Source organism: Microtus ochrogaster, linkage group LG5 (genome assembly GCF_000317375.1).
Source record: "Microtus ochrogaster isolate Prairie Vole_2 linkage group LG5, MicOch1.0, whole genome shotgun sequence".
NCBI lineage: Eukaryota > Metazoa > Chordata > Mammalia > Rodentia > Cricetidae > Microtus > Microtus ochrogaster.
Genome location: NC_022031.1, coordinates 42,426,640 through 42,440,372, shown reverse-complemented (window position 1 = coordinate 42,440,372; position 13,733 = coordinate 42,426,640). Strand labels below are relative to the sequence as shown.

Genomic DNA, 13,733 nt, shown 5'->3' with positions numbered 1-13,733 from the left:
GGGCGGCCGGGTGCCGGGACGCAGCCCGCCGCTCCTATTTCTACAGATGGCGCCCAACGTGTCCGTGTAATTATTTCGGGTGGAGCTGGCCATGTGGGCGGCCGGGTGCCGGGACGCAGCCCGCCGCTCCTATTTCTACAGAGAAGTACGTACGTGTGTGTGGTTATATATGCATGTATGCATTCACTAATGGGTCTGTGCAAGTGTTACTTTTTACACTAACCACCTCCGGAAGCATCTAGCAATGTCAGTAGCTTCCAGGAGAGAGACATTACTCCAGAGACTCTTCCTGATTCACACGCTCCTCCCATCAGAAAGGACCCCAGCGTGTACAATGGTGGGTAAGTGCCAGGGAGACAGGTCTTGCCCATGTCATTGCTCCTCATTCTCAGTGTTATCCTCCTGTGCCTGGACCAGGCCTATGCCCTTCCACACTGTGCAGTAGGGAGGAAAGGCTCAAACACATGGCTACTGCGCACCGACACTGCACACAACACATCCTAGCAAACCCTTCCTTAGCGGACCAGCTCTTCAGAGGAAAAGATGCTGTTGCTTTAAGAGGGCAATGAGCAAACATCATCTGGTGTGGGATGAAAAGGACGTTCTCTTTTTTAAAATATAATCTCTATACCCTTTTACAAATTAAAAGCAAAGACAGTGCTTGGGGGACTGAAAGTAGGGTCAAGCTGGCCCCTGATTTTATGTGGTGCTGGGAAGGCAGGCACTCTACCGACAGCTTCGCCCAATCCTCTACTCTACCAGCTGGACCCTATTGTCAGTCTCCTCTGTATCCCATTAGAGTTACATGGGATGGTTTCCATAAGAATGGCCCTCATACGCTCATGCATCTAGATACTCCGTCCCCAGATAGTGGAACTGTTTGAGAAGGATTAGGAGGTGTGGCCTCATTGGAGGTGTGTCACTGGGGACTGACTCTGAGGTTTCAAAAGACAATCCCATTCCCAGCTAGCTCTCTCTTTCCGCCTCATTCTTGTGGATACTATGTAAGCTCTCAGCTGCGGCTCCAGCATCATTCCTACTGTCTGCCATGCTCCCTCATGATGGTCATAGACTCTAATCCTCTGGAACCGTAAGCTCCCAAATTAAATGCTTTCTTTTTATAAGTTAGTTGCCTTGGTCATGCCACTTCTCACGGCAATAGAAAAATAGCTAAGACGTTACTTTAATTTTTTTTTAAAAAAATTCCAAAAACTATATTCAAATTGAAGTCACCAACTGACACACAAATATGACTCTCCATGATGCCACAGGGCCACTAGTGTAAAATCCAAGAAATTGTTAGAGCAATGAAAGCTTTCCAATGCTAGAAAACAAGACAGGAAGCAGCAGACCAAAGCCCGAGAGTACACCGGAAACCAGCAAAGAAGGACTAGTAGAGGCAAGTCCCAAATACAAGGGCAGAGGACCTTCCTTCTAAACAGAGCCTCGGTGAAATTCTGCATTCAGACCCAAGAAAGAGAAAGTAAGGACCCTGAGGCAACCATGGGAACTGTAGAGTCAAGACCTGCTTTCTCAGAGGGCAGATTAGATGACCTTCCCTCCCTCCAAGTATCTGCAACCACCAGTGGTTGGCCTATACAGGAAAATGCTGGCTTATTCTGGAAAGGATGTTAATGGTGAACGTTGGAACTCAAGAGAAGCAGAGCAGGGCTTGAGGTGTACGGCACAGGGGTGGGAATGATGGGGTTAGAAATTACCCTACCCAAGGTAAAAGCACAGCAGGGACTCCTCAGACCATGGTTCAAGCCCTTGCTTACCCTGGCAAGTGTGGGTAGAAGCCTGCTTGTGACATGGCCCCACCAGTGTGGAACCTGAAGCCAGCCAGGCTCTTAGTGGAATAGACCACACCAGCCATCCATATGGTTAGCTTCATTATGAAATGCATGCACAGCCATGAGTAATCACACACTCAAGAAGGAACAGGAAAAAAGAAGATGAGAAGACCAGCAAAGAGCAAGGTGCATAAAGAAATGGAAACTCAAATAATTAGTGTCTTCGGAGAGACTTGAGAGAATGAGCAATGGATGAAGGAAGAGTTAGTTGCCATCAAAACATGTAGTAGTTTCTAGAAATTGTAAATGATGGTCTCCTCCCCATCCCCAAATGCAGCAAACACAATGAACAAGAAAATGATCCTGGAAATGGCTGAAAAGCAGGCCCGGTATCAGGAAGTCTGAGACCAGAAGTGATGGGGAAGCTATAAGGAGATGAGCTGGGCAGTGGTGGCGCACACTTCTAACCCCAGCACTCGGGAGGCAGAGGTGGGTGGATCTCTGTGAGTTCGAGGCCAGCCTGGTCTACATAGCAGGTTCCAGGACAGCCAAGGATACACAAAGAAACCCTGTCTCGAAACAAACACAAATAAGATGAAAGAGGAGTTGATGGATAGAAAAGATGTAGATGCCAGCATCCATTCATTTAACAGGAATTAATACAAAGGGAAGGAGTTGCAGGGAAGAGAGGGAATCAAAGGCATAAGAGAGACCCTCCCTAAGCTGGGGGTGTGGGGCAGGGACCACAGTCTTCAGGCTTTACAAGCCTGCCAGGTGCCAAACAGGGTAAATGGAAATAAAGTCCCAGACAAAGACGGTGGTACTTTGTACAGAATTGGCCTCCATGAACTCACAGGGAGTAGCACTATTGGGAGGTGTGACTTTGTTGGAGTAGGTATGGTCTTGTTGGGAGAAGTGTGTCACTACAGGGGAGGGCTTTGAGGTCTCATATATGCTCAAGTCATGCATAGTATTGCAGTTCACTTCCTGTTGCCTGTGGGTCAAGATGTAGGACTCTCAGTTACTTCTCTGGCATCATGTCTGCCAGCACGCTGCCATATTCAACCATGATGATGGTAATGGACTAAACCTCTGAAACTGTAAGTCACCCCACTAAATATTTTTCCTTTATAAGCACTGCCATGGTCATGATATCTCTTCATGGCAATAGAAACTCTAAGACAGAAGACTTCCTTGTACTAACAACTTCAAGCACCCCCCCCCCCAAAAGATAGAAAGTCTTCCAAGCTTCCAGAAAGAAAAAAATAATAGGCCATCCACAAAGGAATCCACCAGACTTCCCATCAGAAGAGCTTTAAAGCCAGGCTCCTGAAGATCCAGAGGAAAGTGAATTGAGGTCTAATTTATACCCCGGATCCAACCAGCCATCAGCTATATTTGTAGAGCATTTGTCCCATATGCAGTCAGACTCAGAAATTACTCCAGAAGCACATGTGGAGAACAGGGGGAGCCTAAGAATGCAATTTCAAAATGGGAGCTTGGGGGTTGGGGGTGTGGTTCAGTGCCAAAGGCTCAGGGCTCCATCCCAGCAAGACAAAGCAAAGCAAAGAGATTAAGGCAAACAAATGAAAATGAGGGGAGGCTGAGGCCAAGTGAGTAAAGTGTAAAACAAATTGATGAAACCTGAGTCCCTGCAGAGGAGAGGCAAGCCTTGGGTAGGCGGAGTTTCCCTTCCCCTGTAGTTCGGATCACATTCTGTGGAGTTAGATATGCATACATAACCACACCGTGGTTTTCCTTGGGTTTAAGTACTCAGAGGTTCAAGTCTGAAAAGACTTGTCCATGGTTCCGGAGCAGGATGGAAAGGTTATAGCCCTAAGAGTTAGGAGGATGGGGTCTTACGTACTGGTGTGGAATGCACGCTGTACAGAAGCAACTGGAAATTGCAGAAACGGAGGGATGGTGTGAGCCCATGTGTGTGCCAGTGAGGGTGCACTTTTGAATACTACATATCTTTATGTTGTACGTGTATACATTTTATATGGATGGCAACATTCTTGGGAATCTTGGGTTTCTCTTCTTACACCTACGAGGAATTTTTAGAAGCATGTACAATGTTCAGCATCTAAAACTGCAGATAATGAAGTATTAAAGATTTATTTAATTTACAGTCAGTCTTGGGGATGTGCTGCTTTTGAAAAGGCCTCCCGAGGAAGTAAGTCCAACTGAGTCTGAAGGAACTCATCTAAAGCCCCAGCTATTTTAATCCATACAAACCAAACCAAACCAAACCAATAAACAAAACAAAAACCACATTGGAAGAGCAGCACTGCCCCCTTGTGGAGATGCACTAGATAGTTTGCAAATGAGGGCTTTGTTTTTCGGGTTGGGCTTTTTGGTTTGTTTTACATAACATTACCTTTTGAGACCTTCGGCCAGCTGAAAACTGGGCTATCCTCCACCGTAAGCACGCATAAGGATTGATGTGTGTAATGGGGTCTCACAGAGAGAAGCTAGGGAAGGCATGGCCAATGTTTAGGAAAGATTTGTTTTGTTTTGTTTCATTCTGTTTTGGATATGGTGTCTCAGGCTCACTACGTATGGTTGGCCTGGGAATCTCTAAGTAGACCAGACTGGCCTCAAACTGGCAGAAACCTGCCTACCTCTGCTTTCCCAGTGAGAAGATTCAAAGTGTGCTGCACCCTGGCCAGCAATGGAGTTTGTTCACCATACCCAAGAGCCCAATGGAACATAATGTCAAATCTCTTACTTAGCTTTGCCAGGGCAGAGGTAGACGTGGGCCTAGGGAGATAAACAGGCAGAACTGACAGGGTAGGATTTATTTTTTTAATCTAGAAAAAATGTTTAAATTTAAGTCTCACTTTGCATAAACAATACTTAATGAAAACCATGAATTCACCCTGGTGACTGAAAGTGAGCCTTTCCACCCCATCTGCCACAGCAGAGATGTTTGCATGTTGGGGGGAAGTTAGATCGCAGGACCTCTGCATACATGCATGCATCATTTCACAAGTATTTCTGATGCCTATTCTGCTAGGTCGGTGCAAAGCCCTAAAGTCACATGGACTGTCTTTTGGAATGACTCAAACACAGCCATGACTGCGGCATCCAGGAGGAATCAAAGTACTTAACCTGGCAAGGCTTCTCTAGAGCCCAGACTATGGCAAGCCATGGGTTCATGGCACCCATCCACCAAGCTCTTCGGGGTTGTTCTGAGCCCAACCCTGGGGTAGGTGAGAGGGTTGTAGAAATAGATCAGACATGATCCTTGTTTGGGGGGTGTTCACATCTTGTTGCAGCAACAGTAGTGGTTTAGGGGGAATCTCAGGAAGAGCAGAAACAAAGTGGTTTGTGGAGCCATTCCGAGGAGATGCTTTAGAAGCAGTATTGTACTACTGAAAGAACACCCCAAATATGCCAACCTCCCTGAGACTCCAAGGACATAGCAGAGTTAGTATGCAAGTCATCACACTGGCTTGTTAATCCTTAGATGTTTGGTTAAATGTGAAAAACAGCTGCTTCTTTCAGGGGGATGGGGTTAAAATGGGAGAAAAGTGCAGACCTGGACCCACGGAAGCTAGATGATCTACCACAGGCAGGATGGGAAGGATTGTTGAAGGACTGGCCTTGGAGCCGAGCCTTAGGATGACTAAGGTGAGCAGGGCAGGGCAGGGGCGAGGTGGGTCTAGCACCAAACCGAGCAGAAACAACAGCAAGAATACACGTGAGGATCATTCAGTATGGTACACGGAGTACTGGGTGAGAACGCTGGCAGTCGGCAAGCTTTCTTTTCAACAGATTCATCAAAGGATAGGTTAAACATCATAAAACTTACCCACTGTGTGTGTGCAGTGAATGGGGTTGAGTACATCTACAGAAGTGTGAACCCAGCGAAAAAGTGCCAGAGCATCCTTGTTGTCCCAAGTTCTCTGATGCCGATGATAGTCCTTTTGTTCTGCTTCTTTCACGACTGCGCAGAAGGAATCCGGGGCTATCATCCTATGATGACTAAGTGTTGCCAACTTGACAACTCTAGAACAAAGACTCTCAACCTTCCTAATGATGCATCCCTTTAATACAAGTTCCTCATATTGTGGTGACCCCCAACCATAAAATCACTTTTATTGTTACTTCATAACTGTAATTTTGTCACTGTTATAAATCTTAACATAAATATCTGTTTTCCCATGGTCTTAGGAGACCCACGTAAAAGGGTCTGTCAATCCTTGAAGAAGTTGTGACCCACAGGTTGAGAACCACTGCTCTAGACTCTGCTGGAAGATGGGCCCCTGGGCATGCCTGTTGGGGATTATCCTGTCTTGATATTATTCTGAGATGAGAAGACAGGCTCATTGCAGAGAGTAGCCAGCCCGGCTGGGATCCTGGGCTGTATACGTGAGATGGAGGGCATCATGCCATCGCCAATTCCTGCTTCCTGTGATGTGACCAGTAGCTGCCTTCAGACCCTGATGCTTTATCATGATGGACTGTACCTTGAACTGTGGCCAGAATCAATCCTTTCTCCATTAGGTTGAATTTACTGTGGTATTTTATCACTGCAATGAGACACTAAGATCCATCCCAAAATATGCTACGGGGTATGCTAATTATTTCAATTAAATGAACTTAGTGGAGAATGTGTGCTAACGGCAGCTTTCCTGTTCCCCCAACCACAGAGGATGACGATTGTCTCTCCCTTCCCCGAGCTTTCATGAACTAAAGTCACACTGAAGACTGAAATCCGCCAACACCAGTAGACAGCACCAGTGGCACCCCACTGCATTCATTTCAGAAGTGAACAAACCATCTCTTTTGTTCCTCCGAGGTGAGAACTGTTCTTTCATCAATGAGTGTGATAACATGGATAATATTTTGCCTGTTATGAAAATGCAGCTTAAGTATCCACATGTAAGTCATTGTGTGGGTGTGTTTTCACTTGCTAGATTTAGCAAGCAAACATACAGGGTGGCCAGTTACATTTCAGTGTTGGGCAAACAACTAACAGTATATTCTAGTCAACGCAAGGATGTTCTTACAATAAACACTTTTTCTGTTTATCTAATAACCAGGTTTCATTGGAAATATTGTTTTCTTCTCTGGCAAGTCTACTGCACATAAATACACGGAAATGGAACTGCTGGGTCATGAAACAAGGTTATGCTTAGCTTTCTAAGAAATCCAATTTGTTTTTGAAAGATTCTGTCACTTTACATCCCAGAAATGAGTGGAGGGCTTTGCCAAAGAAAGTGTTAACAGTTGGTATATATTGTCTTTTCTTTTTCTCCTCTTCTTAAAAAAAAAAAAAAAAAAAAAGGACAGGATCTTTCAAGCCTCCTGCCCCAGTCTCCCAACTGCTGGGATCACAAGCATGTCACTACACCTGTCACCAGTAGTCTCTATGAAGAATGAAGAATTAGTAGACCTCCATGTATCTTCTCAGGAAGATGCCTACCAAACTCTCAGCCACTTTTAAACTGGACTCTTATTTTTTTGAGCTCTTCATATTGTTTGCATCAGGGAGATGGCTCAAAGGGTGTTTGTCAACAAGCTAACCACCGTGAGCTTGAGTCTCCACGAGTCTCCATGGTGCACAGAATCTAATTCCCCAGGCTGTTCTGTGCACTAAAATGCGCAAACATGTACCACCCCCAACACACACACGAAACGTAATTTTAATGTTCTTTATATATCCTAAACAGCAATCTTTTCAGGCATATAACTTTGAGATGCTTCAGTCTGGCTTGTCCCTTTACTCTTTTTTTTTTTTTTTTTTTGTTTTTTTCGAGACAGGGTTTCTCTGTGGCTTTGGAGCCTGTCCTGGAACTAGCTCTTGTAGACCAGGCTGGTCTTGAACTCACAGAGATCCACCTGCCTCTGCCTCCCGAGTGCTGGGATTAAAGGCGTGCGCCACCACCGCCCGGCCTGTCCCTTTACTCTTAATGATGTTCTGTTTGCCCTGAAAGACCTTCAATTTTAATAAAGTCCAATCTATCAATTTGTTTTCTTAATGGGTTTTGTTGAAGTCCTTTGTGTGGTTTTTCATACTTCATTCTAAGAACTGTACAGTAGAACAGGGACCTCTATGAAGATTTAACCCTCTTGCTGTCTTTTTCCTTGTGAAATATGGCTATCCCCAGTGGCAACTGTTAAATGCCACCCTTTCTCCCACCGGGTCATCTTCTAAGGGTTCATTTCCTGAATTTTGTTTCATTGCTCTGTATGTCTACCGTTATGCCAACAAACACTCCAGAAGAAGATGTCAGAATCCTTGTAGAGTTACAGGTAGTTGTGAGCCCCCAACGGGCGTTGAGAACTGAACTCAGGTCCTGTGCAAAAGCAGTGTGCTCTCTTAACTGACTGTGGATGAAGGTGTATTAACTCTCAGCTTCTTCTCTAGCACCATGTGCCTGCATTCCACCATGTCCCACCATGATAATGGGCTAAACATTTGAAAATGTAAGGTACCCAACTAAATGTTTTCCTTTACAAGAGTTGCCATGGTCCTGGTGTCTCTTCATGGCAATAGAAACCCTAAGCAAGACAGATACTATGTATTTTCCCCACAATTTCACCTTTAAACCATATACATCTGAATCTAAAGAGTGCCTCTTGGGCTTTAGCTGACAATTCTTCCAACAGTTTTACCATAAATGGCTTTGGGTTTTGTTTTGAGGCAGGTTGTGCTATGCAGCCCAAGCTCCCTGGAAGCATGCACGCCCAGGCTATTCCCAAACTTGGGACTGTTGGACTTCATCAAACAGTGGATTCTTATGACACCCTGACCGAGTTAGGGAGCTTATTCATTTCTGTCTTCCAGAAAAGAATGGAGCCACTGGCACTGGTGGGAAAAAGTAGTTTATTTGCATTGCTTCCGTTTTCTACTGTAGTGTTAGGACGTAACTCCTAGCTTCTATTTACAGTTCTTCTGGAATATTACTACACATACCATGTACAATTTTAAAAACTTATGGGGGAAACGCAGTTGTGTTTTTCTCTCTTCTTCACAGGCTTTCTAAATCATTCAACTGAAATGAACATTTCTATGGACATCTGTACATATCTGAAAGGGCAGAGATCACACCAACAGAGTCAAAAGATTTTGCACAAATACAATAAAATACAGACGACAGTATAGATGATGTTATTTGGGGTACAAATAGAAACAATACAGTACCATCTGAGAACTTAGCAACGTAACACTCACACTTTACAGAAATAAACTGCAGACCCGGAGGATGCGACAAATACTAAAACATTATATACACAATGAGGTAAATGTACCTTGGTCTCTTGAGAGGTAATTTAAGTTTAAAGCAAATGACATTTTGAAGCATCTCCTTGACATACAAAGAAATATCAACTACTCCATTCCATTGGCACAATGTGAAAAAGGGATTATCAAAACACAGTTCATGATACTCAACTCAAAATTTCATTGAAAACGAAAAGCAAATTCGCTTTAAGTTTTAATAAAGAGGTTGAATGTTACTGACCATATTTTAAAAATGTTTGTAAGAGTGTATAACAGGATTGAAAACAGCGTACTGACAGCCCTCCGCTTTCCTAGAGAGAGCCCACAGAAACGTCAACCTAGCACATGAACTGCACTGCCACCCGGGACTATTCTTCAGACTCTTAATGCGCTGACATGTTCTGCACTGCGACAGAACATCTGGGATCTCCACATGTGGAGCCAGAACACTCCATGACAAAGGGACAAAGAAATGATTTGCGACCATCCTTTCAGTGCACTGAGCGAAAACACAAACTTCTGCTATGTCTAGTGGGCAGATTTTGGTGTGCGTGTTAATCAGTACTTTGTCATTGGTTTTACTATCTGATAATAGGGAAAGAGTCAAACATGTATGGACTGCAAATAGTCACGTGACCACTTTAACCTGTGCTGAAAAAAAAAGTCTGGAGTTCCTGATGGCCATGGCACCACATAGGGCCTCAAGGTACTTCTTGAGCACTACTGCAGTAGTGGGCTACAGGCTCAGCTCCTCAGCCTCACCGCTCTACTAGGAACACAGCTGGCCACTGTTTCTGAGGTCAACTCCTGCTGCCACCTGGCTGTCACCCTCCTCTCTGCCCAGAGCTAGCATCAAAACAGAGCATCCCCGGCCCCATGTTTGCAGACCACTCCTCGTGACATCCAATGACCCAGTGAAGTGGGAAAGTGTCACAGAGCTTCATCAACCTCTTCAGTTTAGGTCTCAAAAGCAGCTCTTCAGTACAAAGGCTGGAGGTGGGGTGGGGGACAAATCTCTGAGCCAAGGACAGCAGAAAGGCAAACCAGGAGAAACACAGTTGAAATGTAAGGGGCCCAAGCTGTCTACGCCTCAGTAACTTGCACTTCCCTCATGCTCTCGGCTAGGGCACTGACAAGGTGATGTGTCATTTGTCAGAGTAGGTTTTAGCCATACTACGTCTTGGAAAGGGGAGGGTATTTCTGATAGGTGATATAAACAATAGACTATATTACAAAATAACATAAAATTATTTTTCTAATCAGATGTATTTGTAGTCATAGCCACAGTAACCATGATCTATCTCAGCTTTTAAGTTATTTTCATATTCATATTAGCCACTTGGGATTAGCAAACTATCCCTCGACAAAAAATTAGCTATAAACACGTAAACTCAATTGAGAACTAAATTCCAACTTTAAAAAAGTTCCCTGATTCATCAAAAGCACATTTTATCCACTTAGGCAAGAACAACATAACGATTCTTCAGCCTCTGATATGATGAAATGCATCTTCGGAAAAACCCATTTCCTTGTATGAAAGCGAGAAACTGTATTACAACTTCAACTCAGACAACTTTTGGTATGTTCTTAAAATTATATAAAAATAGTTTTAGTGATAAAATGCATTGGTCCCCTGGATTTCCATAAAGCGATCTTAAAGGGTTAGAAATGGAGAGAACAAAAAACAAAGGCCCCAAAGTACCTGACCGCAGCACTAGAGCTTATCAAGCAGGTGACGTAACACACACCATAACAACAAACCCTCACGCTTACTCACACTGATGAAATCATGATAACTACAGAAAAAAACTCAAATTTGTATTCAAAAATACTAAACTCTAAGCACTTTTCCCCACGATGTTTTTAAATGCACGAAGCTGACACTAATGCCTATGTAACATGTCATTCATCCTACAGTTACTTTGGTTTAAGACCAAATAGTCTTCAGATTTATCCTAGGTTGAGATAAGACATAAACAGAAAGCAGCTGCCTCAGCATCAATAGTCACAATCTCTTGAATAAACACTAGAGGTTATCTTGACCTTCCTATCTGGGAACTGCTACCACTACGCTCAACATCTTGCCTCAAGCAATGATAACACTTTCCTCTCAGAATATGATCGCAGTGGTAGAAAGGACTTTGAAAGTCATATGAGACCTGCAAAGACTCGAGAGCATGGAAATAAAACCCAGGCTTAACCAGCTAACTCCAGCACTGATGAAAAGACCCAACAGGCTGACTGTGAACATTTCATGTGGCCAAGAAAACATGAAGGTAGCCTCCACTCAAAATGGCTGCTAGCTGCCACTTCTCCCAGTATCAGGTGTGCACTGTATTTAATGCTACCATGTAACCATGCAGTTGCAAGATCTATATATGAGATAAAAAGACTGAATTAAAAGCTGCCTTCTTCAAATTGTAGTGACCTCAGAACTCCACTAAGTCTACCCTTCCCAAGATAGAATCCACAAATACAGCTACATAACATGTGAAAGTCAAGTACACCTGTTGCATATTCAAATTAACTATCTCTGCCTTCCTAGAAAAGGCCTATTATTTAACATTAACCACATTTGAATTTTAAATGCAATTCATTTCAAAACAGAAAAACCAGTCTTTGATTAGATGAAGAAAAAAAATGGCTTACAGAAAAGCATACAACTTTTGACGAGGCAGCAGACAGAGCTCTCCTTTCAGAAGAGTCTGTGTGCCACAATGATTAAATCCATAAAGCACTGTACGCGTCTGGAGTGCCACTTGGCTTTTTAAAATAAACTCAGAAAACACATCTCAGCTGCAAAGCTTCAAAGCTCAATGTGGGGATGTTCCCACATGACCAATAACTGCTTCTTAATGCTACTGCATTGCCTCAGTGGTTCAAGCACATTTGGGTAGGAGAAAGGCATAAATATCGAATGACATCTACCACAAAAACTTAAAAAGAAGAAAACCCAGAAAAGATTTAGGTTACTCAGAAAAATTAATTTTTTGAATGAAAACATACAGGATTTAACACAGACTTGCAGAAGTTCTGTCCGTTTCCATTCAGAAAGATGGAGAAGTGGCACTTACTGGTGCACACAGCCCACGCTGAAGGCATGTTGTGTTCTGAGTGTGAGGAGCAGGAGCTACACAAACACAATGCATCAATTGTGTCCCTCATGCCTACACGAGGCCATTTCTTTTTTAGACTACAGAGTTTCAGGTGTTAGTTTCAGATCCTGAAAAATTATAAAACAGTACATTCAAAGTGGATCAAGGAAACTAGTGGTTCAGAATCCTCTGAGAATGTACTAACAGGAGCGAAACCACAAGTGCTTCATTTAACTCCACGCCCCAGAGCCCTCACCGCACGGATGGCCACCAGTACAGCAGCTCCCTAGGGGCCAGCAGTCCTTTTAAAAACAAAAGTAGACTACACAACATCCTGTAACTGTCCTGGGAAGAAGCGTCCGCAGTGCACAGCAAGGATCCCCGTGGTGGCCTCTGGGCCCAGAGGAACTCTGGGAAGCTTTCAATTGACCATATTCCACTGCAGCAAGAGGAAGCAGTGCCCTCCGCTCTCCCAGTGAGGTAGAACAGGCCTCCCAAACACGCCCAGGAGCAGATATGAAGAGAGGAGAGTCCCCATGAAGCTGCAGTTACATTTTGATGCCTTCCTGTTGGCTGAGCTGTGACAATGTTTTTTTAATTCGTAAAGCTGTCAGTCTAGCTGCTCCATTGGCATACCAACATTCTCTCATAATTTTAGCCATCACTCTCAAGGCCTACAAGAAAATATGAGAAAATAATTAATGCATATATACCACTTGCCATTAATCTGAGAAGACCTTCTATTGGTGACTTTTAAATAAGGTTCCTATTCTAGCGTTGTTTGTAGAAGCAAATGCAGACTTTAGTATCCATCAAGACCCAGGTGCCAGCTCTGGAAAGGCTGTGGGTGTGGAGCTCTCTCAGGGGACTTCAAAAGGCTGATGCCACCTGAGACACTGGTTGAGAACTTAACTGCATTATTAAGTACTTTAGAACAAAGCTTAGGGTAGAAAGTAGGGAGAATGGCTCAAAGGGCTGGAACCCTGCCACTTCTCCATCCTAGCAGACCTGAGAGTTTTCATCTGAGAGAAGACCTATCTCTGGTTACAGAGCATAAGTGCAGGCATCCCACGCCGGAAGCATACTGAACTCTCAGAATGTAAACGTTCTCCCACAACAGGGGAAGTAGTGCTTGTACATTCTCTTCTTGGGTGGACTCTGAAGGTATCTCCTTCTGGAAATTTGGGCAGCCCAAGAGAACAGACCTGAACAGATCACCAACAGTGACTTCCTAAGAAAACAACCCAAAGAGACATAAGGAAGCTGCAGTCATATGACACGGGTTCTACCAGCACCTAGACCCTCGTTAAAAGTGAAAAGGGTCTGGTCAAACGTGAAAAAAGTAACATGAAATGGAGAAACTGAAACCAACAGAAGATACAGACAGAGAACACCACATCAAAGCTCTACTGTTAATGGACAGGGTGCAGCTCCTTGGAACAGCATTTGCACAGGATGTGCGAGGTCCCGTGTTCGGCCCTCGCACAGGCACCACCAAACACTGGTATTCATCACTGGTCTGTGTGTAGTCTTTATACTCAAAGTTCCTTCCCTCTTCCTCCCTCAGTGTCCCTGAGTCCCTGTATTTTTTTTTGTTTTTTTTTTTTTTTT

The 13,733-nt window shown here is 44.0% G+C and overlaps 1 protein-coding gene across 3 annotated transcripts in view; it reads right to left on the bottom strand.

Moving 5' to 3' along the window:
• Positions 1-8,614: 8,614 nt before the first annotated feature.
• Positions 8,615-13,733, bottom strand: part of Tgfbr1 (transforming growth factor beta receptor 1) — a 53,791-nt gene continuing 48,672 nt past the window's right edge. For all 3 annotated transcript variants that reach the window (XM_005362155.3, XM_005362156.2, XM_026786713.1), the window contains exon 9: positions 8,615-12,796. In XM_005362155.3, the coding sequence (XP_005362212.1) occupies positions 12,671-12,796 (126 nt within the window). In that variant the 3' untranslated portion in view covers positions 8,615-12,670. The remainder of the gene's footprint in view (positions 12,797-13,733) is intronic.